The following is a 26339-nucleotide window of genomic DNA, read 5'->3' on the forward strand; positions in this document are numbered from 1 at the left end:
ATCACTAAGTAAACTTTAGAAAAGAAAGCTTGAGCTTTCCACTATATTATAAAAAATTAATATTCTTTATATCCAAAGCATAGAGTAATGTTGTGATCTTTTGTACACTAACATTTATAGTATGGTTAATAACTAAGATGTTCTAAGTGAGTGTAATTATCATAGTAATGTGGTCGTTATTAGTAAGGGTAAGACGGTAAGACCATAACATATAGGAAGAAAATAAATATGTTTTTTTTATTATTTAAGAATTTATAGATTAGATACAGACTGAACAAAGAATTTACTATCCTTGATACAAAAAAATTTAGGTCTCAAAGCACATCAAATGGACATATCAAATAGGATAATTGGACCAGCTTTTCTCATTAACTAAGCTAGAGACGAGTCAGTCTACTATTGCGCCAACCCAATACTCCAAGCCTCACAATCAAAGCTCGCACCCCCAAACCTTCCTCCGACCCAAACACCATAAAGCCAGTGCTACAAGTCATCACGCCGTTGAGCCGGTCATCTAAGAGAACACACCGCCAAGCTGTAGAATCGAACTGCTGAGAGCTAAGCCACCTTCATTAAATTCAATTTTTCCACATAGTGTCCGCCCGGAGATGATGTAGCTACCGCTTGTGTTGCGGTGGTACCTTCCATCTATGCTCCAGTTGGAGGAATGTTATAAAGTTATAATCTTGCCATCTAGAATAATCTAATCATGACCCAAAGGGATGTTATAAAGTTTCAAAACAAGACAACCCTCTTATGCTGATAACAACTATTTCACAAGTAAATTAAAGAACATTGGGCCAGCTAGGCCATGAATCTGATACAGGGCCAGCCTTTTTATAGACCTCTTCAGTTCCATTTCTAAATGGGGCCAGTTCATTGCATCTCCGTCTCGAGTTTCTTCTTCCCGGTACCTTGTTTCCCACCTGCAACAAAAACCCTACGCGAGGTTTGGCCTCAAAACCTCATTAATGGCGAGCTCGAAGCCACTGCCTCCACCCGACCCGATCGCCGTCCTAAGAGGCCATCGGGCTTCCGTCATGGACGCCTGCTTCCACCATTCCCGTCCTCTTCTCATCTCTGGGTACCCTCTCCTCTCATCTCTCCCTCTCTCTTCTCTGTCCTTGGAAAGCTTAACTTATTTTCTTTTGTTTTTCCTAGTGCTTCGGATGGGGAGCTTCGAGTATGGGACACCGTGCAGCACCGCACGCTCTCCTCCAACTGGTAGTACTCTTCTTTCTTTGCGCTTCGTGTAGGCATTGATGGTTACATATGCGGTGGATTTCTAGGGCTCATGGTGGCGCGGCTGGTGTTTACTCCGTCGCTACCAGTTCGGCAATTGGTGATAAAGTTGTGAGGTGAGCTCGTTTTCTCGTTTAGATTTTGATGGAAGTTTGACTGGTTATAATGAGGTTTCTGGTTGGGGCAGTCAAGGTAGAGATGGGGCATGTAAATGTTGGGAAATTGAAGAAACTGGGCTGTCGAGGTACTCTTTTATGAGGTTTTGTTATTGTTACTTTTTGTGATTTATCTTGTTTGATTGGCTCAGAAACTATAGGAATGATACTAGTGGTTGGATTTTCTTGTTAGGAAGCCTTTGGTTACATTTAGGACGAATTCATATCATTTTTGCAAGATTTCATTGGTGAAGACTCCCTCTTGTATAGCGGAATCCAGCAAAGCAGTACAGGCTGATGAATTTGAAGAGCAGAAGAAGAATGCTATTTCAGAGGAGCGCATAAGATTAGCTGGTGTGAATTGTTTGGAAGAATCTCCAACAACTACAGAAGGTAGTGTGCTCCTATTCCACTTTTCTTTTGCTTAATTCAAGGTGAAAGGAGATGAAATACGTAGGGGAGACCAGCATCCAGAATAAAGAAAAAGAAAAAAGGATGCAAACAAACGATTTGAAAATTTTAAACCTTGTGTCAAGATATTAGCATTAAGACACAAATGCTTATCCATATACCCTGGAGGTCTTTCTTAACCTTAATAACCTATTCCTTAGAAAAAGCACTAGGTTGTTTGGATGCCTCTGTCTATCCTTTGGAGGGAAGTTAATATTTCAAGTGTGAATGCATATCCTTGTTACTTGTTAGATCTTTCACCACATCTGTAAATGGCAAACTGATTTATACCTCTATGTTTGTTTTGTTGTTATGGGATAATCAAATTCTCTGGTTCTTACCAGAAGTTAGATACTAACTGCATGGTTTTCTGTTCACTTTTTGCTATTATTAAGAATGATATTTCTGATTTTATGGCCTCATCATTCTTTTTCAATAGCAAGTAAATAAAATTGCACTTTTGTGTTCATTTTTCCTTCAGAACATCCTAGTTCCTAGGAACATCCACCTGTAAATATACATTTTGAGGGAATTTAACCTCATTATCCTTTTCCATGAAGACATCTTAACTAATCCCAGTGTGCAAATTAATGGCTAAAAAATGTTCATATTTTTTCAAAGTTTTACAAAATAACTTTTTTTCTTCTTTCAAAAAGATGCAGTGTATTTGATACTTCCTCATGGAACCATTCCTTAGTTGTTGGTTTTTCGTTGGTTCTGACGCTGATTTTGATTTCCTTGGATTTTTCAGCTACTTTTGGACCAAAGCTAATGGCCCTAGCTGGTGAAGACTCGTCTCAGGTTAGTGACATGTCGCATAGTTTTCTTAGTGAATTTGGCACTGAATCTTGTGAACTGTCCACTAATCACTGTCAGATGTCACTTGCATGGATGCACAAGGCCAAGAGTGATGGAGAGCATTCTTATGATTATCTTTTTTGTTAGCTGATCTTTTATTCTTATATAATATGAATGTTAATATGTATAGGTCGAAATTTGGGATCTCACTACTGCAAAAAAGTTAATGTGCCTGCCCCAGGCTTGCAGTGTTAATACTGCAGATGACCTTGCTAAGAAAAGAGGTTTGTCTATGCATAGTTTGTCCAAGAATTCCTAATCTTAAACTATCACTTCATTCATTCTCATATTAATTTGAATGTAGGAGTGCAGCGTAATTTTTTCTTGATTTCCTTGTTAGCTCCACTCATGTTAGCTTTTGCTTAGTTGATTATTAGTTGATTTTCTTTGTTTCTCTAAGCTACTTTATCAGGTTTTTTGTCTGGTTATTAAGTTCAATGACAGGAATTATAGAATACAGCAATATTATGTCAATCTCTTTCCATAGTAATGCTAGAAATGAGAATATATTCTGAAGTCCCGAAATTGGTTCACGCTAAGTTACTATTATCAAAGAAAGTAAAAGATGCTACATATCTCTTCTAGCAAGTCTGTAATGAACAGTTTGGGTGCAAGAAGAGAAGAAGTTTAGTATTTTAATATTTGAATGACATCAATGCCAGGAATTATTTTATGTGGTTATTAGTTGCCAGCTGTCACATACCACATGGGAGAGTAACAAAAGAGAGAAAAAATATTATTTACTTAAGGGGCAGTATTTTCCTTCAGTATGGTTGTGTAGCATCTAATATGATTTGCTAGGGTTCACAAAGAAATGGTTTGCCAGCGCCAAATGAATCAAAATTTTCATTTTCTATATTTTCAGAAGTTTTTGAGGGCTCTCAGAGTTTTGGTTAACTTCAGCTGTTTTGGTGAAAAGTCTTAAGGAAAAAGAGTAAAAGGTTGAAATAGAAGTGTAGAACAATGATAGGAAATAAAATCGAAGCATATGAAAGATAAAGAATGAAGGATGAAGCTCTAGGCAAGTTTAATTTTAGAAGACATATAATAACTACTGATTTCAAATCTGAAAATAGAAAAATAGAATTGCTATATAGAATGCTAGTACAAACAAAAGAGGAACATTTAATTTATTGAGATGGTTTGACATGTATAATTCCTATAAATGTAGGCAATCGATCTTACATGAAGAAGGTATTGATGTTAGGTGTGCATGTGCAAAGATTGGATCCTTCTTATTGTCTTAAAATTTACCAACAATGTTATACCAAGTACCAACTTACCAAGGTGTAATATCTATAATGTCATGTCATGTCAATACGAGTAATTCAAGGGAAATTCAAGGTCTATTGGCTAAGTAGAGGCAAAGAGAACTCTTTCCTGGGCACTTGTTTGACAGATTGCATAACTATCGTAATTTGGACTTTGGACCTGGATACTTAATTACGAGTTAATTATCCTACTCATACTGGGAGTATACAGTTTCTCAGTTTGTTCTTCATCATAGCTGTTTTATCTACTTGGTAAACATTTTGAATCAGTTTATTCAATAAATAAGGCTTTTCACCAGCTGATATATTTGATTTCATTGACACCTGTAGGAATTTGTATGGCTGTTCAAGCTTTCTTACCATCTGAATCACAAGGCTCCTTAAATGTGTTGTCTGGGTGCGTTTTTTAGGATTCATTTTGTGTATCTTGTAGAAATCTTTCTAATTTTACTTATAATATATTTAGTGTGAGATGTAGAGTTAAAATGGTTTCTGCTTCCTTTAGTAAATCACCAAGTTGATTACGTGGCCCAAAGTGCTGCGAAATGATTTGTGCTTTATAAAAGAAAATTGAATTGATTTGTGCTTTATAAAAGATCACAAGGCAAACATTATATCTCTTGTTATGTTATTCCCATCAACTCTCCTCTTTTAACCTATAATCCACATCTATTTTCTACTTCTTGTTCTTGTCTCCACTTTTGAAATGAAGCAGGGGATAGTCCTTATTGTTCTTATTTAGCTATTATGTCAATCTTAATGCTTTGCATGTTTGCCTTCTCTATGGTTATTTAACAATCAATCTCTTCCTCATTGTATACAAGGTCATTGCTCAAATGTGGAACAAGATACCCCTTCTAAGTGTTACCCTTATGGAGAATTTCTATTTATGAAGCATGAATACTTTGCTTATCCTTCTGTACTTGTACCTAATACATATTGTACCTTGATATTGCATTGTTATGGCTCGATATATGTTAGATTCGGCTGGAGGAATATCTAAATTTAAAAAAAAAACTAATTTTAATTTTTTGATACAACTTCAATATAGCGGGATCGGCTCTGATACATTTCTTGATTATCCAATCCTTTTCTTTTTTTGCTAATAGATGGTATAAAACATATACTTTATATGTATGTACGATTATCCAATCTTTTATGATACTTTAATGCTTTGTTTATTTAATAATGAATTAAATATATAACTTAAAAACCATTTAAGGATCCAAATTAATTGTACATTAATAGTTGAATTATGTTTCAATGTTTTAATAACATTTTGATTTTCATATCAATTTCTGTTACATTAATATTCTAAAATTTTAGATATATGGATACTTAATATGTAGCTTTCTTTCCTTTTATCTTATCATTTTTTAAATATAATTATTTTTATCATATGTTATATTGGCTGACAACAGATTGAAATTACATTATTTATTTATTTATTGCCATATTTATGCCATATCCATATCCGTATCTCTGTATCCCTATATTCCATATCCGTATCTGTGCTTTATAGATTTCTATTAAGAAAGTAAAACTGATTAGGTTGATTTTCTTTTGATTAGTTATGAAGACGGAAGCATGCTTTGGTGGGATATACGGAAGCCTGGACTTCCTCTATCTTCTGTAAAATTTCATTCAGAAGCAGGTTTAACACTGTACCCTGTGCTATAGTAGTGTTCCTTTGTTTAAGTGAGCAGTTATTCATAGAATAATTACCCATCCTTCTCTATGTTTCATACCTTGTTGGTGCATGGTCCTTATAGGATTTCTTGCTGCAGTTTTGTCTGTTGCAGTTGATGGCTTATGCAATGGTGGCATCTCTGGAGCTGCTGATAATAAAATAGTGATGTTTACTCTTGATCATCAAAAGGTATACGCGTGTAGCCTGAGATATGGAGGTTTACTACATTGAAATATGTGCTGTGGCGAGCTCCAGATTGTTGTTTAACCGATGGGAAATTTTATTGATATATATATATATACACACACTATCTTAGGTGTTTTAACAATTAGTGTTTAACAACCCATAAGGATACATGTTGGGAAACTATATATATTCCTAAGGTACATACATAACCTTTAACGTTATCATGTTTTAAGACCATTTGGTTGAAGTGAAACAAGATTCAGAACAAAGACGTTTAATTTTCTGGCATTGTTGCTTTATTCCTTGAGTCTCTTTCTTGCTTTGTATGGTTACTTACATGAAGTCATTACTTCCTGTTATAAAAGACCTTTAGTTGTAACTACTAATCATGGAGTTATGTGATTAATTTAGATTTTTCTTTTATCACTTGAAATGGCATTAGAAGTCAATGTTTTGAAAGACAGTTGCAGTTTGTGGGCTGTCACCCCACCACATAGCACCTAGGCAGTATGCAAGTGCCAAGGTGGTCTAGTAGTTTTAATATATGAAAAATTAAAATAATTATATATAATAGCTAATTTTATACTATATAAAAAAAATTAACAATAATTTCTCTAGCAGAATAGTAACTAATTTACAAACAGAAATCACAATTACAAACAATAATCAATAGAATAGCAAGCATACATACTAGCAAACATTAATCCATAAATACTAATCACATACTTGCAAAATTTAAATAATTAACAAATAGTCATCTTTCTTAGGCTCTTAGCAATGCAAAAAAAAAAAAAAAAAAAAACACCCATTCTATTGATCAAAATTTTTTATTGCAAAAAATAAAAATAACACCAAAATTGTCAAAGAGGGCCACCAAAACCACCACCCTGCCTTGGCAGCCATCTTTCAATACACTTCTAACAGTAGACTGCACTTGACTCCTCACTAAAGACAATTTAAGAAAATCTTTCCTAGATAATTTAATTATGGTCATTTGGCCCTATTTGGTTTGAGTTTAAGTTTTGAACATGACTAGCCGACCCTATTTCTTAGCCATAGGTTAGGTAGCATGAATTAAACTAAGAAAATGTGGTGTTTGATTGTGAACTCGGCTTAGAGTTTAATTATTACCATGGTTCCAAGTTTGGATCGATCCCAAATGGGATCTGTCAAAACATATCGGAATCAACTATCCCGATCCATCTGGTTTCGGCCCTGGTATCGGTCGATACTCAATTCATTTCAGGTCGGGATCAGCGATCCGAAATTGAGAGGGAGAAAGGGAGAAAGATATAGAGGAGATTAAGAAGAAAATAAGAGAAAGAGAGAGGAGAGTGAAAGAGATAAAAGAGCTCATTGGAGGGAGAGAGAGAAAAAGAAAAAAAACTCGTCAGAGCTTGTTGGAGAAGAAGACATCGAAAGAGAAGGGAGTCGGTGAGGGAGAAGGAGATTATTAGGAGAGAGAGGAGAGGAAATCGAAAAGGGGGAATCGAGACAAGGGAGGTGGTGAGAGAGGAGAGAGAGAAAGAGAGTTAATGGGAGAGAGGGAAGTCAGTGAGAAGAGGGACTGGTAGTGGGAGTTAATAAGAGAGTGGGAGAGGGGAGAGTTAGTGGGAGAAAAAATTAATAAGAAAGAAAGAGTGTGGAAGACAGTTTGATAAGAGAGAGTTAATGAGGGAGATTAAATTTTTTATTTGTATGAAAGGAAGAGAGTGCCGGTGGTAGAAAGAGAAAAAAATTAAGAAAATAATATTTATTTTTTAATTTATAGATTTATATATAAATAATTTATATTGATATCTTATTATTTTTTAAAAAAATTTAGAATTTTTTTCTATTTTAAATTTTATTTTAAAATACAAACCGATATGGACGGCCGATACTGTCGATACAGTCGATATGTATCATTTTTTTGGATAACTGATCTCGATCCTGATATCGATACTTGGAACCTTGATTATTATCTTTGATGTGATATAACTATAAAAAAAAAGAGTAAAAATTGTATTAATTTTAGAGGGAATAGTTGATATGTAATATTAATGGACCAAAATACCGTTTGACTTTGAAATATATTAGTACAAAGATATTTTTATTAAATTTTGTTTTTGAATGATATCTTCTTTTCCTTTCCTATTTTTGAAAAAAAATGATTGTTGGATTACAAGCCTTAAGTTTGCATGCTTACGGGCTTAGTTTGCATGCTTACGGGCTTAAGGCTTGTAAGCTCGCAACCATTAAAAAGTCATTATTTTGTACATTTTTTGTATTTTTTCTAAGTTTTGAAGTTTTGCTGGCTTATCTTTTTGCATGCTTGCGTGCCTTGTAGGGCTGCAAGCCCTCATTCAATAGTTACTATTTCTTTTTTTCAATGTTCCCTCTCCTTGTTGGCTTGTGTGCCTTGCGCATCTGTAAGCCTATATGCAGTAATTACTATATTGTTTATTGTTTCCCACTTTTTGCAAGTTTGTGGGCTTGTGTCCCTTGCGTGGCTGCAAGCCCGCATACATTAGTTATCCTTTTCTGTTTTTTAACTTTTTTACTGTGTCTTCTTTCCCTCCTTGGAAGGCGGCAAATTTTTTATTTTTTAAGCCTGCATGCATGTTATTGTTCCTTTTATCCCCTCCTTGCAGGCTTGCGTGCCTTGCATGGCTCCAAGCTCGCATGCAGTTACATTTTTTATTTTATTTAGTCTGGCGAGCTTATAAGCCTGCATGCGAAGTTTTTTTTTTTTTACTTTTAAAAAGTTCTCAATGTTACAAACTTTATATAAAAAAAGTAAGAGTTAGTTATTGCGGGCTTAGAAACACGCAAGCCCATAACTATTTTATAAGCTATTGCGGATTTAGTAAGTTTTTATTTTTTATTTTTGGGGGGGAAATGTGTTTATTTGAAAGGAAAATAAGGATATACGAAAGAGAATATGAAATAGGGGGTATCATTATTACTTTGATGTAATATGTAAAAGTGAAAAGTGTTATGTTTTAAGAAAATTTAAAGATGTCATGTAAATAGTACTCAAATATTATTGTTAAATTTGTAAAATATAAATACAAGTCATTTCAGTGGTAAATTTGTAATTTGAGAAGAATTTAAACTTGGACTCATTTGTATTTTCTCTCTCCCCTCTCATCTCTTGAACTTGGTCAGAAAAAAAATTAATGTTTGGTTACTAAACAAAATTGGGGCTTAAATAGGGAAGTTAGTAGGTGGAACAAAAAATTAGTTTCAATATTTTTACTCTTAAAGATACTTGTTATTCAAAGAGACATCTGTACTGAGAAAGTACTCTCTTCTGTTGGTTTTTTGATCTGCTGTTGCAAACCTGGCTTTCTTTTCTTGTATTTCATACAAGTTTCGTTCTTGATAAGAGAGTATGCTGCAGTTAAAGAATTGTTGATTTTTTTCGTTATAGGGTACCTGTAATATTAGAAAAGAAATAAATCTGGAGAGACCTGGCATATCAGGCACTGCAATTAGAGCAGACAGCAAAATTGCGGCAACTGCTGGCTGGGATCACAGGTTGTCTCTTATCTTAGTTGTCTTGTTCCACTAGTATAGAAATCTAGTAGCTTTATCAGTGAGAACATCAAAACAAAATTGATCAGTTTGTTTGAACATTTGAGAATATATTACTTAGGTGATGATTGACTTACCTTAAAGCAAGTGGTCATAATAATTACAGTGAATAGTAACATCAGCCTATTTCAGCTTGGAGATAACTAACTAATAATAGCTCTATCTCACTACTGATATGTAAACATTAGTAGCTTCCGTGAAGTTAGTTTCTTCAGATATTTGATAACTATCTTATTGCATGTCATTCTTTGCATTCAGCTTTGCTGCAATATCTCATGATCTATTTGAAGGTATGGGTATAACAGATCTTCGAGATATAAATATAGCCGTACTTGCAAAATGGTGGTGGAGGCTGTTAAATTCTGAAAATCAGTCATGGGGTGAGGTAGTGATGCAAAGGTATTTTAAAAAAGTTAAAATTGAATCATTTAGATGCACTAATTCTGGGAGAATCTCACCTTTCTGGAGGGGGGTCCTTTAGACTGGTGAAGTCTTCAAAGTGGGGATTAGTTGGATGGTGCAGAATGGGAAAAAAAAAAGATAAGATTTTGGAGTGATATTTGTTTCGGTGATTGTAGTCTGGCTGTTATGGTTGTGACTAGTGGAATTCAGATTGGAAGGGGGCCGGACAGAGTGGAGATTTGCAGGGGTGGGATCTTCACTGTGAAATCACTATATATTTCTGAATAATGGAGGTGTCATCTCAAGAACCTTACCAAAGCTGTGGAAGTTATAAATTCATTTGAAGGTGAGGGCATTCTTATGGTTGGTGTGCCATAACAGAATTCTGACTAGAGATAATTTATTGAGAAAATATAGACTGGGAATGTTTGCTTTTTCATAGTAATGGATCTATTGATCATCTTTTTCTGAGATGCCGGTATGTGAAAATATATTGAAGGGGATAAAAAAAAGTTGATGATTTGAAGAAAAAGAGGGTGAAAAAGCATTCAATGTAAAGAAGAAAAAAAACTGATTGTTAATATGGATTGCAGCTCTAATTTGGTGTAATTGGCTGGAACAGAATAGTAGAATCCTTACTGATTGTGCTAAAGACCGGCAGATTGTGCAGCATCAAGTGAACGCCTTATTCATGTGCTGGGAAGAAATCCATGGGGAGGCTAAAAAAGGCTAAGCAACTAACTTAGGGAGTGGTGATGCTGGATGATTGCTAAGGATGGGCAAGCTGCTGGTTCTTTGTGCAGGATAATGGACTGCGTTTTCTGTTTTAAAGAAATTTGATCACTTGTAGGTGGATGTAATATTTTGTGTTCTGGTGTTTTGGTTACTTTGGATATGGTGGTGGTTGTTGGATGTGCTATGCTCAGTCATTAGGTGGATGGTTAATTGGGTTCAGGTATTTTTCAGTTGTTGCTGTTACATCCTGTGAAGGATTGTATTGCTGCTGTAAGTGATACTAGTGTTTTTTCTGTTTCAATGAAACAGGGCTGAGGCCTTTAGTTCATAAAGAAAAATATATCGTGATCTATGGGACAAATATAGACATCCACATTTGTATCCTGGTTATAAACTTATATAAGTACAATTCACACTGGGGTATTCTTTCTGGCAATCTTTCTAGAGATTCTGATATGGTGCAAAATAAGTAGAGAAGGAAGAAAAGAAAAAGGAAATGTAACTACTGACAAAGGACAGAGATGAAGCAAAAATAGTGCTACTGCTAGCTACACTAGTACAGTATGATGTTAATGTTGACATATTAGAGATCATACCCCCAGAGCCCTTTTTTTTGGTTAGTGCGTTTCTTTTAGGATTGCCCATGGCATTAGCTGTTATGCCATGGGCAATTACCCTTATATTGTTATATGTTATACACTTGTGCTGTTGTGTGAGATAATTGTAGTAATATCCTATCAGGTACTGGGCATTTATGCCAATATGCTTTAATGCATTAAAACAATTCTATATCTTAGATGTTTCCTAAACATCTTCGCCTTGGATGTTTTCAGCTATTCATTTCATTCTGTTATCACTTGAGGTGGCAGATAATCTGCTACAGTTGATGTGCTCCTTATCGACCTATTTCTAATTTCGTTGTTGTACATTGACTTTTGAGTATTATTGCACATCATCTTTCAGTGCTACCTTTCTGTACTCTTATCAATTGTTCCTCATTGTGCAGAGTGCGAATATATAACTATCGAAAAGGAAATGCTCTCGCAATCCTTAAGTATCACAATGCTTTGGTATGCTTCTATATATATGTAATTCTATTCTAACCTTGTAGATTACTTATTAGGAATTTTGTGATACTTTAGTATGCTTCTACATTTATGTGATTCTACTCCAAGCTTATAGATCACATGTTAGGAATTTTTAACTTGTATATACATATATACTTTTGTGTGATGCAGTTATGTCATGTATTTTACTGATCAAATGACTTACTCCAGAGATCTCTCTCATATTATTTCTGAAATGAAATTCTAATATTAATTGCTATCCTGAAATTTTGGCTTGTGCTGTAGTCATCCTTTATGGTTAATTTATTTCATGTTAATAGTTAATACACCAGCTTCATTTACGTTACCTAGTAAGAGATGAGATTTGAAAGGAAAATCATCTTTGGTATGTGGCAGCTGAGAAATCATTTAGGAGAAAAGAAATGAACTAAACTAGTGCACAAGACCAAAGTACATTTGTTCTATTTCTAGATATTTTACTTCTGAATTATTTTAAATAGTCTGTTCTTTATGTTTTGGATCTCAATTTTGGCCTTTTATTTTGAGTTTTATTTGATAAAAACAGATAAAGACCATGAGTTGCATGCCATTTGATAGTTTGAGTTACTTTTCTATTCCATAGATCTGGATCTGATTTGTTTATATATCTCATAATGTGTGAGGTTGCTAGAGAGTCAAGCCTGAATGCTTAATGCAAGCCCTGCTTGCCAGAATTCATGACTGAAATGTCATCTCGAGTGAAGCCCAAAAGAAAGTTTGTCAGCTTTCATTGAGTTGCCCTGCTCATACTAGCACAGTTAGAACAGAGATATGGAGAGAGGGGAAGCTAAGGAACATCAGATGCCCAGGAAGAATTGGGGAAAAGGTGATGACATAGGAAGATGGACCAATCTGTTTATAGGAAAATTGTATAAATTTATAGGGGGTAGCCTCACGAGTTAGGGTTCTTTTAGCTCCAATTTTCACGTGATTCTAAGTTCGAAATAAAAAGATTAAAATAAAATAATAAAAGAAAGTCGAAACTACACATAATTGTAAATATTTGATATTTGCGGAAGGCCGTAAGATAGAGTGGCTCATGAAGGAAGATGGTGGCTGGGGTTTAAATAGACAGTAATAGAGGTGATGATGAAAGATTAGTTTACTTTTACTCCTAGTTTACTCTTATGACTCTTATAACTACTCTTATAATTCTTATGGCTACTATTATGCTACTCTACTCCTAAGAAGGACTTCTTCAGTAGATGATTAAAGAAAGGAGCTCAATCTTTCTATATATAAAAGTCGTGTACGATGAGTCCTATTAGGACTAATTTTAAAGGCTTACATGAGTCGAATTAGAATTTACTTTAAATGCTTATATAACTAAATTAGATTTATTTTAAAGATTTAAATAACTTAACTGAACTTGTTTTAAAAGTTTATATAAGTTAATTGGATTTGTATTTGAGACTTATATGATTTAATTTAGCTTACCTTAAAGGTTTATATGATATAATTAAATTTGTCTTAAGAGTTTACATGAGATATGAGTATGAATTAATTAAAAGATAAATAGATTTAATTTATCGAGACTAATGTCTTCATGATGTGATTAAACTTGACATTAAATTGTTCAAATAACAAAAGCTATGTAGTCGAGCACTTGCCAATAAGAGGGAAGGATGACCGGAGATGGGGGGAGATTGATGGGAGAGGTGAGGGGTAATTAACCTCTTTATTGCCAGAATGAGGCTTTACGCCATTCTCTTCTCTTCCTAGACCTACCAATACATATACACCTTTTGTGTTTACATGTGTTTATGGATGTTCTTAGATGCATAATTTACATACATAACTGTGGTGTTATAAATGGGTTAACCTCCTTGATATAATTCAATTTCTCTATTGTAGTGCAGGGACAAGTTTTGAATTGGAGAACCACCCTAACCTCATTTTTAATTTGAAATTTATATTTTACCTTTATCCTTTCAATTCTTCTAGCAGTACAAATTACAATGCTTGGTTATACGGGTGAAAGACATTTTGTCATGTATTGTGGCTTGCGGTTTCCTTAGCTTGTATTCCAATCCACACTCGAAGATTGATATGGAAGGCTTGAATAGCAATTTCATAATTGGCTATTAAATAATTAATATTTATAATCTTTAATATAAAACTGCGGGCTTTGGGCTGCAATCTAATTGGCGAGAATTATCTCTTATGTAGTGCAATGCGGTCACATTCTCAACTGACAACAAACTGATGGCTTCCTGCTCGGAGGATACAACAGTGGCCTTGTGGGAGCTGTACCCGCCCAGAAGCCTGGCATGAAATGAACCACACATTGACGTGAAAACTAATGTTTATTACATCAAAATGGATTAAGGTGGGCTTCATATTTGGCATGCTGCTTAGCTTGGGTTCAATGATTACAGAAATATAAGAGGTCTATCAACTCATGTAATAGAAGCCAAACAATTTGATTATTATTGCTCACTTCTTTTTGGATTATAAATGCATATGTTATTTTATTCACTTCTTTGTTTAAACATGTTCTGTGTTAAACATTGTAAATGACTTGTTGGATAGCTATATGAGAAGTTTTGGTTGTAAGTTTACTGTTCACATCGTCGTTAAGTCTCGACTCTTTTACGCTGATTTTTTTTCCATTGGAATCTGAACTGCGAATGGCTTTGTAAATTATGCAGGTGAAACATTTTAAAGTATAATCTGTGAATAATCTATTATAGATCCATCCAATGCAATTGATAGCATTCTAGATAGAGTTTTTGACTAAACTAGCCTTACCATTTTATGTGCCTAGTACATTTTAAAGACAGAACATTAACATCGCTGACAAGGACTGCTCTTTGTAATTATAAGTTGCAGTTGGTGGTTTTATTTCGAAGTGAATTAGACATCTGATATAAATAAAAGTTTGCAAATTTAAAACAGGCAAAATCTCTTATAAATCTGGTAAACATCTGCTTGATTTACTCTTGTAACGTGAACTGATTGACATATAAACTTTGCACGATTCACGATACCTTTATCTGTATCTGTATCTGTCTTTTTGCCAGGCTTTTATATTAAATGTCGACGGGAATTTAGCCAGCCAGGGATTCTCAAAAGATAGGGTATAAGAAATAATATATCCAATATGCAACGTAATTCATTCATTTTTTAATACTTCTCTTTTGGGCTGTAACAAAAATTTCCTTTGAAATTAAGGATGATTTAGAAAAGATTAAGAATGATGAAGGCCATTACAGTTGTAATGTAGTCAATACATCCTTAGTTTTATGGAAAATTTGCAACAGAAGTCCTTCCTTTTTGCATTATTTGCGCTTTACGGTCAATTCTGTCAATCCAGTCTACAGATTTGTTGCACCGAGGAAGATTTTAGACCCATATTATGCTTGATTCCTATCCTTATCGGACCCAGGTCTAAACTCTGATAACTTTAGAGCTATTCCTTAATTGGAGCACACGGAATAACTTTATCCTACTCTCGGACTCTTTCAACGCAATCTCAGGCTAATTTTGATATGATCCTCGTCCTTAGAGCTACAGCCAATCAGAACACAACACACGGATCGTGTGTTTCTCTGATGCCATCTCCTCCGTCCGATCCCAAAACGAAACCGCCCGTAACACGTCTCTCTCTCCTCTCTCTCTCCATATAAAAATCCTTCAACCTCAGCGTTTTACTCTTATTATATCTTTCCGTTCTCCCAACCCTAACCCTAACCCTAGTCAGATCTCTCACCATCCCAATGGCTCGTACGAAGCAAACCGCGCGCAAGTCCACCGGCGGCAAGGCTCCTCGTAAGCAACTCGCTACAAAGGTAACGACGTGATCGATTCCATCTTCCCCTCCGATCTCTCTTCGATCCATGTCGTAGTCTTAGCCTTAGGTTTCTCATCATATTCTTCTTCCTTTTCCAGGCGGCGAGGAAGTCGGCGCCGACAACCGGAGGAGTGAAGAAGCCCCACCGATACCGCCCCGGTACGGTGGCTCTCCGTGAGATCCGTAAGTACCAGAAGAGCACGGAGTTGCTGATCCGGAAGCTGCCGTTCCAGAGATTAGTGCGTGAAATCGCGCAGGATTTCAAGACGGATCTGCGGTTCCAGAGCCACGCTGTCCTCGCGCTTCAGGAGGCGGCCGAGGCGTACCTCGTCGGGCTCTTCGAAGACACCAACCTTTGCGCCATCCACGCGAAGCGCGTCACGATCATGCCGAAGGATATCCAGCTTGCGCGCCGCATCCGTGGGGAGCGCGCTTAGACCTGATCGTCTCTTAATCTACTCTTTAGTTCTTTGTTAGGGTAGTTTGGTTTTGTGTTTGATTGAATGAATTCTATGTAAATTTCTACTGGATATTTGTTCTAAAACTTGAATCTATATGGACTTTAGGATTTGGTTATATTTTAAAGTTCCTTGTGGTGTATGACTTGATTGCATTGGTAATGTTTCAATCGGCATGGAGTAGGTTTTATGATATTATATTAATTTAATTGTAACTAGAGAAATCCAGGATAAGTAGTTATGATTACATAGAATGGGTTAAATTCTAGCTCTGTTTTGAATCATGCCTTACTTGTGGGAAAGCATATTAGATCGTGTAGTTTTGTTTGATCTTCTTAGCACGAATCTTTGTAGTTGTTTGATTTGTTGCAGCGATGATTTATGTTGTGAAATTGATTTCCAAAGAAATAGTATTCTGCTGGCTGATATCTCTGACCCTGTTTATATCGTCATGCGAGTTTTGGAGAACGCCATTAGGACGACTAATTTGTGGCCTATTTAGTATCTGTATGTTTTTTATTACCCTGATGGAAGTTTAATTGGGGTTTACTTGTTAATCTTGACAAGCTAATGGAGTTGGAGATGTTACGGAGAGATTCTCTCGGAAGATACGCCAACGAAGCTCTTCAGTCCTTAATTTATAATACCCCTAAATATGGGGCTTGTTCATGGGGATGCTCGGTTTTAAGCCAACTACGAGCTTGTAGATCAGGTCTCGGCTTCAAGCTATAATTATGCCTGGCGTCATTTCACGCCCTCTCCGGGCATAAACATCTCAAGCTCGGCATGGGTTTTTTGAGCAATCGCGTATCTTTTCAGAACTATGTGCGGCACTTATATTTCTTAGAAATGATCTAGATGCCCTTATAAGCTCTTTAATTAAATTTAGATATATATTATTATAATTAAATTTAATTTATTATCAAAATTTATGTCTTCCTCCCTGTCCAGCAGCTACTTCTCCCTTAACCATCATCGGCCGCATTGCCTTCTCGGCATTGGCTAGGGGCAAGGCCGGCAGATCCGACCTTAGAGCTTTTGCATGCAGTGGTGGTGATGGTGAGGGCAAGGGCCGAGTTGGTCGAGTCGAGCAGCCTAGTCGAGCAGCCTCGGCAACGACAGCGTGCAAGGTCATGGGATGGGAAGGTTGTGGCGAGCTCGCTGTCGTGCCATGTGGAAAGAGGAGGCTACGGTGAGCTCACCATCGCACCATGTGCGAGGAGAGGCCACATGGGACTAGAGGCCGCGGGAGAGGGAAGAGAGTAATGAGAGAAAAGATGGTAAGATATTTACTATTTTAATTATTTTTTAAATTAATAATATTATGATATATTAATCAAGAGTATAGTCGGTCATTATGCGTTTTTCGTTACTGTTTTTACATGTTTCACATTTTAGGAGTGAAATTATAATCTAAAAAGGTTTATCAGTTTTTTATGAAAATTGGGTATAATTCAAGTACAAAACTTTAAATATCTAATGAAATGCAGCATCCCTCTAAACTAAACTATGTAGTTTAGAGGGTATAGAACCCACTTAATGAATCTTAAAATTTCGTTTCCTTTTCTTGGTTAGCTAATTAGTTAGTCACATGATTAGCTTTTCTAATACAGTGATAAAGGCATAGGAATTAAAAAGGTAAAAAAGAGTTAGACACAGTATGTTTGATTTGCCAAGATATTAGGAGCTTGTTGACACAATAAGAGCTTGTTGGATCAAAATTTCAAAATCCACTACAAGCATAATCTCACCATCTCAACGGACTTCGGCCCCACCTCTCCCGTAGTCTATTGCTTTTGATGTCACCTCCTATTACTTTACCCGATTTCTTCCATGGGGCCACTAGCTAATTGTTACCTGACTTCTTCCATGGAACCACTAGCTGCGATCTAACATTCGCCATCAAGCTCGTGGTCACGCCATGTTGTCAGTCGCTTGGGTCCTTTTGTGGGATTGCTAGTGAAGGTCCTGCTATGGTCGTAATTGGTGGAGGCTATGGATCCCCTCTATTGGGTTCACCTCATCTTCCCTTCTACCGATGTCAACTTGCTCCTATTGTTATTTTTATGCAACGGACTAGTTAGATCAATCGACCAAAAAAGAGAGAGATAACAAGAACATGAAGAAATTAACATGGTTCGACAACTGCTCCACAATAAGAGAAGAGAAAAAAAATTTACTATTGATAATAAGGATTACAGCTCTCACAAGCTTTATCTTAAGGTCACTCAAACAAAACACCTCAGAATCAAGGTTTGCCGGATTGGGATTTACAGAACTCGATTCCGATCTATGGCGGATCTCAGTCAAATGACTAGAATCGACTAGGATTGGTTGATCTTGATCCGGATCAGGATCAGCCGATTTTGATCAAACCAGACCAAATCCATTATAAATCTAACCCAGGTCTGATGTAGATACATTATTATTGATATCCCCAAGCTCTGTCCCTTCTCCTTGACTATTTCTTCTCTCTCTTTCACTCGTTTCTCCTTTTATTCTCACTCTCACTTTCTAATAGAGAGATCTAGCTCCAACGAACTCCAGCGGCACAAATCTCATTCCAGCAAACTCTAACGGACTATGATTTATCAAGTATTTTTGTTTGGAACAATCACATGATCTATATGTTGATTATTATCCTCTTCGATATATTTAGACACAAGATCCACATATTAATTATCATCCTCCTCAGATTCAACAATATCCATTTGATATGAATAATATGATGCAATCATTCTTTGGAGCATCAGACCTTAGACAACATTATTTCTTTGAATAATTATTATTTTTTTATTTTTTTTATCATGCTTTCCAAAATTTTAAAAATATTTATGTATTTTTAAATAATATTTAAAATTTTATATAATAAAAAAAATCTAATTTAATTCGTCGGATTTTTTTTTGGGAATTTTTCTAACCTTGCTCAAACTTTAGAAAGCATTGTGTCTCTCCCCCACCAGAACATAAACTTCTAGAATGCTAAAACAGAATTTGTTTTCAACAACTTATCTCTTACGCTTAAGATGATCTCCAACTCCTCCACGTGTTCTACTGCTCCACATCTCCTATTGCTCCATGTTTCCAATTTGATCTAGTTTCTTAATGCTGCCGGAAACGAGACACTACACAACAACAGTTGCCATGGTCGTCTTTTTGCTCTCATTGCCATGTTAATTTAATTTAATTTTTTATAGTATTTTCATGGTGTTAATTGGGGATTTTTTCTATGTATCTATCTATACTGTATTGTGCTCTCGAGCTTGGTATTTTATTTATATTATTGTGCTGGATAATTATCATATCAAAGTGTAATACTTGTGTCAAAGGTGTGATCAGTCTATATTCCTTCTGAATTTATGTACAAAGCCAGATTCAATTAGATGAAATTATGGGTTTCTCTTATAAAAAAAAAGGAAAAAAAAAGAAAGAAAATCCAACCAGTTCCCAAACTGGACAAAAGGAAATGGACGTGGGTTCACTTGTGATCACTTTCTTTGCTACTACTCTCTGTGCTGAAGAAATCACTGGTCACCACGAGAACCTTGTAGTATGCCCTTGATGACGTGGTGGATCAACTGTTATGGGTATAACCCGGGTGCTCACTTTGTAGGTGCCAAATTAATTTACTGTTGCGTTAATTAAAGCCCTTCTACTATGCAACTCTTCTGAAGAGCCAGGAAGCCGGTCCCACCTCCGTCAGGGGAAGAAAAAAAAGAGAGACGAAAAAAATCACTCTAAACCCCCCCAAATAATCTCAAAGAGAAGTAGAAAGAAGAAAAGAGAGGCAAAGAAAGGAGAGGGAAAGGAGAGGAGGAAGAAAAGGAAGAATTCTAACTTGGGTTTCCTCTCTCCCTTGGTGTTCCCTCTCAAAAGGTTAGAGATTTTTCTTTTTTAACTTTTTTTTTTTTTATGTGTGTGTGTATTTGTTGTCTCTTTGCTCTGCCTGCACGCTGTGCTAAATTATTTCAGTGTTGGAGTGGTTTTTGGGGAAGATTTTCAATGTTTGTTATATGGGTATTTGGGGGTTTCTGCTCGTGTGGTGGAAAATATACCCATCTTTTTGTGAATGGTCTTATGTAGTTATGTGATTGACTTTTGGTTAGAGTGAGAACTATGGAATTGCAGTTTCAGATCATTGAGTAAGTCTCCTTCAACATGATTACACATAGTAAGGTTAGCACGAGAACAATGTCCATCTAAGTTCTGATTTTAGTTAAAGCCTGATGTTTTGATGTTGTTTTGGTTGATACTGTGAATGAAGAGTGTTTGTATCAATTTATTGTATGCATTTCCTTCTCGAATGGTGTCTGTCCGTTGAACAAACAAATGATGCTAAGAAATTTGGTGCTTAGCACCATATGAAGGATGAGAGGGCAGAGAGATTTGAGAGAGGTAAGTAAGAGTTTCTGATAGGAAGGTAAGAATCTTAGTTAGGAATGGAGCTGATTTGTTCTTTTTGCTTGATGATCTAGTTGTATTCACCAGATTTGGTCATATGCATGACTTCTAGTTAAGTGTGTTGATTATACTCTAGTACTAGGCAATATTAGCTTTTACATGGTTTTTCCTTCTTGTTTAGTTATCTTCAACTCTAGTCCTGTAATTACTTGCCGTGCAATACATGGAAGATGAGAAAGTGCTTTCATATTTGGGCTAGAGAGAAACTGCCATTAGTGATTAATGCTGATAATAGAATTGGGGAGAATTCTTTCGGGTATTCTAGAATAAGACTTGTGAAGAGGATAAGGCATTAGGTCTAAGGCATCAACAAATTACCTGATTGGATTATACAAGGATTTCCCACATGGTTCTTTAGAGGTCACACTGACCTATAAAATTTCTATCATTCTTTATACAAAATCTGGACATAGAATTTTATCCTTGTAAATTTTTTCTTTTGTGTTAGAATGCTAATAATATGATTAGTGTATAGTTCTTGGTTATTGATTGTAACATTGTAGAAGAGAGACTTTTGTTGTTATTCTTAATCATGTGTGAGCTGCCAAAGTGCAAATACAAACCTCTAAATCATTTTGTTTACTTTTATGGAAAAGAAAAGGTAGAGAATCTTGTGTATCATTATAGACATCTTCAATGAAATCTAAGGGCACCATTTGTGCAAGAAAAATAGGGTACTCTAGGAAAATTGCTATATGTGGTTCAGAATGGATTGATCAACTAACACCTAACTATGATGATGCCATATCGACGTATTTCCCACATTAATTATGGGATTGTTGTTTGGAGAATGACTCTAGTTAAGAAGGCATCATGGTAAAGATCGAGCAGTCTAGTGATTGCCATCATTTGTCAGCTTCATACTGACTCTCGATTGCACCATGTCTTTTTGGCAAATTCAAGAAGTATATGACACAATCCGAAACTCTAAGGTCTAATTAGTTAGCATGATGACTTTGTTTCTTGTAGTTTAACTTGATGCAACCAAGGACCGACACTTCAAAATCCTTTTAAAAATTAGCATCTTTTCCTTCAAAGGTTCTGCTTTAAGGAAAAATGACTGCATATGCAAGGAGTTATGTCCATCTCCATGGTATAGATAAGCCAAAGAGCCACAGAGAATGTTCGATCTCATTGGTTTTGTAAAATTATGTTGAAGAGATTTAAAGGGAAGAAAATAAGGATTTAATTATCACCAATCTCATGGTGAAGATCTCAGAATTTGGGAATATTAACCTTAAAATTCATGAATAGCAAAAAATTATATTTTGAGTAATTGAGGTCGGATGTTAGTTTCATGGTTATCATCCAATGTTCTAATTTGTATAGACATCCATATTCTATATCTAATGAATCTATATTGTCTCACTTGTTTATATTTTACTCGTGATTCTTTACAGTTCAGTGGAAGTATGGCTTTTCTCCTGACAATATTCCTAGTAAAAATTTGTTTCAATTGCTAAACTCAATAGTTACCTCACCCAAAATAGTTGGGGCTAGAATCTTCATTGTTGTTATAAGTACTCTAAACATGTATTTTATTATCACATTTTGAACTTTACCATTTGATTAGGGCTTTAGTCTCTTCTTATCCCAACATGTAAGAGAAAAGCATGAATTTCAGTTTCGACTGATCCCAAGATGGATAAGCTAAAACGGATTGGGATTGGATAGCCAATCTCAAGCCTAAGTTGAAACCAGCTGAAATTGATTGAGATGGGTTTTTTGAAACATTTGTAATTGATGTCTCAAGCTGCCTTCTTTTCAAATTTTCAACTTTACTCTCTATCTCTCTAACGCACTCTCCTTCCATTCCACACATTTCACTTAGCTTATCCAGCAATCGATTCAATGAGCTCTTATGATTGCTTCGCACTCTGGTGAATTTGGCTAAGTTTTTTATTTATTTTTCATTTCTTCTCTCTCTTTCACCTATTTTTTAGCTCTCCCTCTCTTACTACGGCAGAAATAGTGAAGAGAGTCAGAGATCTCTCTTTATTTTACTTCTGCAACAATATTTTACGAGCATAGAAATTTACTGATCCAGCTCAAAATTTATCATGATTTTGAATAAATATTTCTTTTAGCTTTTAGGCTTCATATGTAGGTAATTTTTATTTTCTTATTTTTCTGTTACTTTTTCTAAATATTTAGAAGTTTTTCTATATTTTAAATAATATTTAGAATTTTATGTAATAGAAAATAGTCTAATCTAATATGAGTGGCTGATATGACCAATACTGCCAATATATATCATTTTTTTAGGCGGCCAATCCTGATCATGAGTTTCAGAACCTCGGAGAAAAGTGTCCTTCAGATTTTGGAGCACAATATTAACATAAAAGTATGTGAAAAACAATTGGAGCACAATATTAACATAAAAGTATGTGAAAAACAATTACCTATGTTAAATGTTAACAAGGAGAAGAAATCTTATCCAAACTATTTTGGGATTTCCACTGTTGCTACATAACAATGGTGCTTTGAGATGCCTTGACATGTACTGTTAGGCATTAGATTCAAATGCCCTGGGTCACTGGTCATGAGACTTTTACCTGGTTGACAACAATATATATATATATATATATATATATATAAGCAAGTTTACCAGTCATTTTTTGAACTTATGTATGGATCATTTAAATCTTTGGCAAATTCAGAGCTCTGAGATGCTTAGTTTTTTACTGCATGAACTCTGATGGCGTCATGGATGAATTATATTCTTGTGCTAGAATGGCTTTTGGTTTTGTTATATTGTTCAAACATAGTGAAGCTTTTGATACTTCCACATCATGGGGCAGACTATATCATTTATGTTCCATACAGTCCCTTTGCATCTGCTGACATTTTTTCTGAAACTTATAAATTATAGGCGACTTTTTGGTTATTGTGTGCACTATAATGTTGGTTATGTCAACTTATTTAGTTTCTACTTTCTACTATAAGGTAGTGTGTGAGCATGTTTATTTTTTTTCTCCACTTTGTCTTGCATCGATGGAAACTCAATATTTGACTTTGACTTAGTTTTTTAGTGAAATCACAAACTGAAGCCCTGAGAAATTTTATTCTCAATGTCTAGATTTCTGTTTAAAGGTGCAATTAGTTGTGGTTCGAAGTTCAGCCTCTTCTTTTCTGGTTGTTGCAGTTCCATGTCTCAACATTTGGAGAATCTTTTTTTTTTTCCTTCTTGAATGAGCTATTTTGGATCTACAGGAGGCATCAGAATCTTTTTGTTTCTTCTCTTTGTAAAAGCAAATGTTCATATGGATGACATTGGACATAGGGAAAATGGGCGACAACGGGCAGACCAATACAAATCAGTTCACACACAGGTATGTGTAATGGATGGCTGAGATCTCACTCTGACACAACCTTCACTATGGTGCTTTTATCATCTGGACCATACAGAACAAACATGATTGAGCCTTCACCATGATATTTGTGAAATAAAAGGCAATTAGAATATCAAAATTAATACATTATAAGATGTACACCATAATCGGTTCCTTTTTTGGAGGAACTCCCAGTGAGTTGCTTCCAGGTAGCATTAGCAAATATTGCAAATGCAGATTACTCTTATCATAGGCTGGACTTATAGCTTTCTTAGAGGCCCTTCTCTTCTGCTGCTTCTGTTCATAAGTCTTTACCAATTTGTAGAGAGTTAATGCAACAATTACAGGTTATTGTAAAAATCCATCAATTCCTTTTGAGCCTACTTATTTTTGAGTTGCTTCTGGCCAACCCTGTGTTGTTGGGAAAAGTTCTGGATAATAACCTGAGAGTAGAACTTTTCCATGTGTAAGTGGGAATTACCTACTACTTGACTATAGGATATGAACTTGTGGCATAATCTTCACAAAATCAGCTTTTGTGGAACATAGAAATCTTGATACTATTAATTTTCTACACTCCTGTAATAATATTTTATTATAGTGGATGATGCCTCAGCATCAGATGAAGGAGCATCACACATTGAAACTCATTGCCCTCATGACCGAACGAGACAATGCCATCCAAGAACGTGATGTAGCTATCTCTGAGAAAAAAGCTGCTCTTGCCGAGCGGGACATGGCAATAATGCAACGTGATGCTGCAATAGCCGAGCGGAATAATGCCATCATGGAACGTGAAAATGCTATTGCAGCACTTGAGCTTGTCCGTGGGAATGGAAGGGATGCAAATGGTGGGCATGGATGTCCCTCTGGGTGCACCACACCTCATGGGACGAAGAACCACCACCATCACCACCTTTCACATGTTCAACCCTCGCCACCGCAACTGTCAGATGCTCCGTATGATCATGTAAGACAAATGCACATAATTGAAGCATATCCGATATCAACAGCCCCAGAAAACAAAGTGAAAGCACGGAAGGCTAAGCGACCAAGGAATGGAAATAAAGTCCAAGCTGCTTTATTGAAGAAGTCATCAAAGTCGCAAATAAAAAGCAAGAGGATTAGTGGTGATGATCAGGTTACAGTAGCAAAAATCCCCAATGATTGGAAGAATCAGGGGACAGCTGGAGGTGAAGATCTGAATAAGGTTTCTGTGACGAAGTATGCATGGAAGGGCCAAGGCCTTGGCTTGAACCAGGTTGCATTTGACGAGTCTAGCATGCCTGTACCAGTATGCTCATGCACGGGTAAGTTCCACCAGTGCTACAAGTGGGGGAATGGCGGGTGGCAGTCGGCTTGCTGTACCACAACACTGTCTATGCACCCACTTCCGGTGATGCCAAACAAACGCCATGCTCGAATGGGGGGAAGGAAGATGAGTGGAACTGTTTTCATAAGGCTGCTCAGCCGGCTGGCTGCGGAGGGTCATGATCTATCGATGCCAGTGGACCTCAAGAACCATTGGGCTAGGCATGGGACTAATCGCTACATCACCATCAAGTAATGTGCTAGGAAGGAAAAACTCTGACAAATTCAGTTCCCTTGGCTGTAATCTGCATTGCTTATACCCTTCTAGGAGAGAAGACGAGTTGCTTCAAAGAGAAAGGGGTGGTGTTTTGATGGTTGCTTCCTCTACCTGATGAACTCCTTTCTATGTGAATAATTTTGTTCCAACTGTTCAGAAAAGAAAAAAAAAATCTCAGGGTTAGATTGTGATTCATTTTGAAGTGGCAAATTGTGCTTATATTTGGTCCCTTTTTTACTTCATCAATCTGATTCACTAATTAACAAAGTAGTGAATATCCACTGGGATCCTTCAAGCAGCTTTCCCCCTTTTTTCTCCGTTGATAGTGTGATGGTATCCCATGCCTTTGTCCCAAGTGAACAGTGGACCCCGAAAGGAACTAAGTTTCCCTTTGTAGATTCCTTAGCCATTGCTTAGGGGTGCTGTCAAACTGTCAAAGCAGACTATTGACTATTTGAGGTAAGTAAATGAACTCTTTTTCTCCATTTATTATGGTTCCAACCTCTGCAGCATCCTTCTTGTATTTCTTTCTAACAAAGTTGGGGAAGAGATCCAATTAAATTTCCATCAGGATTATGAAATAGGCTTATGTGGAGGATGAGACCTTTACTTCTGTATTAAATTTGGGACAATGAGATCTTTGAATATATGGTCTATGGACCTCTTTTCGAGGAAAAAAAGAGCTTTGAATATAAGTAATTTGATTCAGGTATTGTGGGCCCAATCCCCTCATGCAGTTTTGACAAGGAAAGATAAAAACAAAAAAATTGATTAAAGATTTTGTTAGCATCTTCTTTTACATTATGATAGAAGAAATTGCTACATTGTCTCGTTTGTATTTACCAAAGCTAAGAAATCTCTAAAGTGGTGAGTGATCTAAAAGGACAGTAGACAACAAGTTTTATTTATTGAAATAAATTACACCCAAAACTTAATATTAAAATATGTTTGTTTACTAATAGCTATCAACAAAATACTAATAAATTTAGCATCTTACTTTTATATGAGTCCCAGCTTCTTATCTTCTAAGTAA

The 26339-nt window shown here is 35.9% G+C and overlaps 3 protein-coding genes across 3 annotated transcripts; all 3 read left to right on the forward strand.

Annotated features, from left to right (window-relative positions):
• Positions 1-876: 876 nt before the first annotated feature.
• LOC140771122 (protein DECREASED SIZE EXCLUSION LIMIT 1) lies at positions 877-14242 on the forward strand. The gene is made up of 13 exons (XM_073112527.1): positions 877-1084; positions 1162-1224; positions 1290-1358; positions 1430-1486; positions 1591-1790; positions 2599-2648; positions 2836-2929; positions 4307-4373; positions 5548-5630; positions 5764-5855; positions 9268-9374; positions 11575-11638; positions 13844-14242. The coding sequence occupies exons 1-13, from the start codon at positions 972-974 to the stop codon at positions 13946-13948; spliced, it is 1164 nt and encodes a 387-aa protein (XP_072968628.1). The 5' UTR covers positions 877-971; the 3' UTR covers positions 13949-14242.
• Positions 14243-15310: 1068 nt separating this feature from the next.
• Positions 15311-16043, forward strand: LOC140769479 (histone H3.3). Its single transcript, XM_073110174.1, has 2 exons — positions 15311-15465; positions 15566-16043. Exons 1-2 carry the CDS (start codon positions 15394-15396, stop codon positions 15902-15904), a joined length of 411 nt encoding a protein of 136 aa, XP_072966275.1. The 5' UTR covers positions 15311-15393; the 3' UTR covers positions 15905-16043.
• A 3609-nt stretch (positions 16044-19652) lies between these two features.
• On the forward strand, positions 19653-25928 carry LOC140771066 (barley B recombinant-like protein D). Its single transcript, XM_073112447.1, has 3 exons — positions 19653-19801; positions 23600-23718; positions 24320-25928. Exons 2-3 carry the CDS (start codon positions 23650-23652, stop codon positions 25283-25285), a joined length of 1035 nt encoding a protein of 344 aa, XP_072968548.1. The 5' UTR covers positions 19653-19801; positions 23600-23649; the 3' UTR covers positions 25286-25928.
• The last annotated feature ends 411 nt before the right edge of the window (positions 25929-26339 follow it).

This window comes from Typha angustifolia, chromosome 11 (assembly GCF_048772165.1).
Source record: "Typha angustifolia cultivar Huaian chromosome 11, ASM4877216v1, whole genome shotgun sequence".
Taxonomy (NCBI): Eukaryota; Viridiplantae; Streptophyta; class Magnoliopsida; order Poales; family Typhaceae; genus Typha; species Typha angustifolia.

Bases quoted from the DNA above. Each gene is read 5' to 3' on its own strand.
- LOC140771066 (XM_073112447.1), top strand. From the start codon at position 23,650: ATGGATGACATTGGACATAGGGAAAATGGGCGACAACGGGCAGACCAA. The intron at 23,719-24,319 runs GTATGTGTAATG...ATTTTATTATAG, and splicing joins ACAAATCAGTTCACACACAG to TGGATGATGCCTCAGCATCA.
- LOC140771122 (XM_073112527.1), top strand. From the start codon at position 972: ATGGCGAGCTCGAAGCCACTGCCTCCACCCGACCCGATCGCCGTCCTA. The intron at 1,487-1,590 runs GTACTCTTTTAT...TTTTCTTGTTAG, and splicing joins GAAGAAACTGGGCTGTCGAG to GAAGCCTTTGGTTACATTTA. The intron at 9,375-11,574 runs GTTGTCTCTTAT...CTCATTGTGCAG, and splicing joins ACTGCTGGCTGGGATCACAG to AGTGCGAATATATAACTATC.
- LOC140769479 (XM_073110174.1), top strand. From the start codon at position 15,394: ATGGCTCGTACGAAGCAAACCGCGCGCAAGTCCACCGGCGGCAAGGCT. The intron at 15,466-15,565 runs GTAACGACGTGA...TTCCTTTTCCAG, and splicing joins GTAAGCAACTCGCTACAAAG to GCGGCGAGGAAGTCGGCGCC.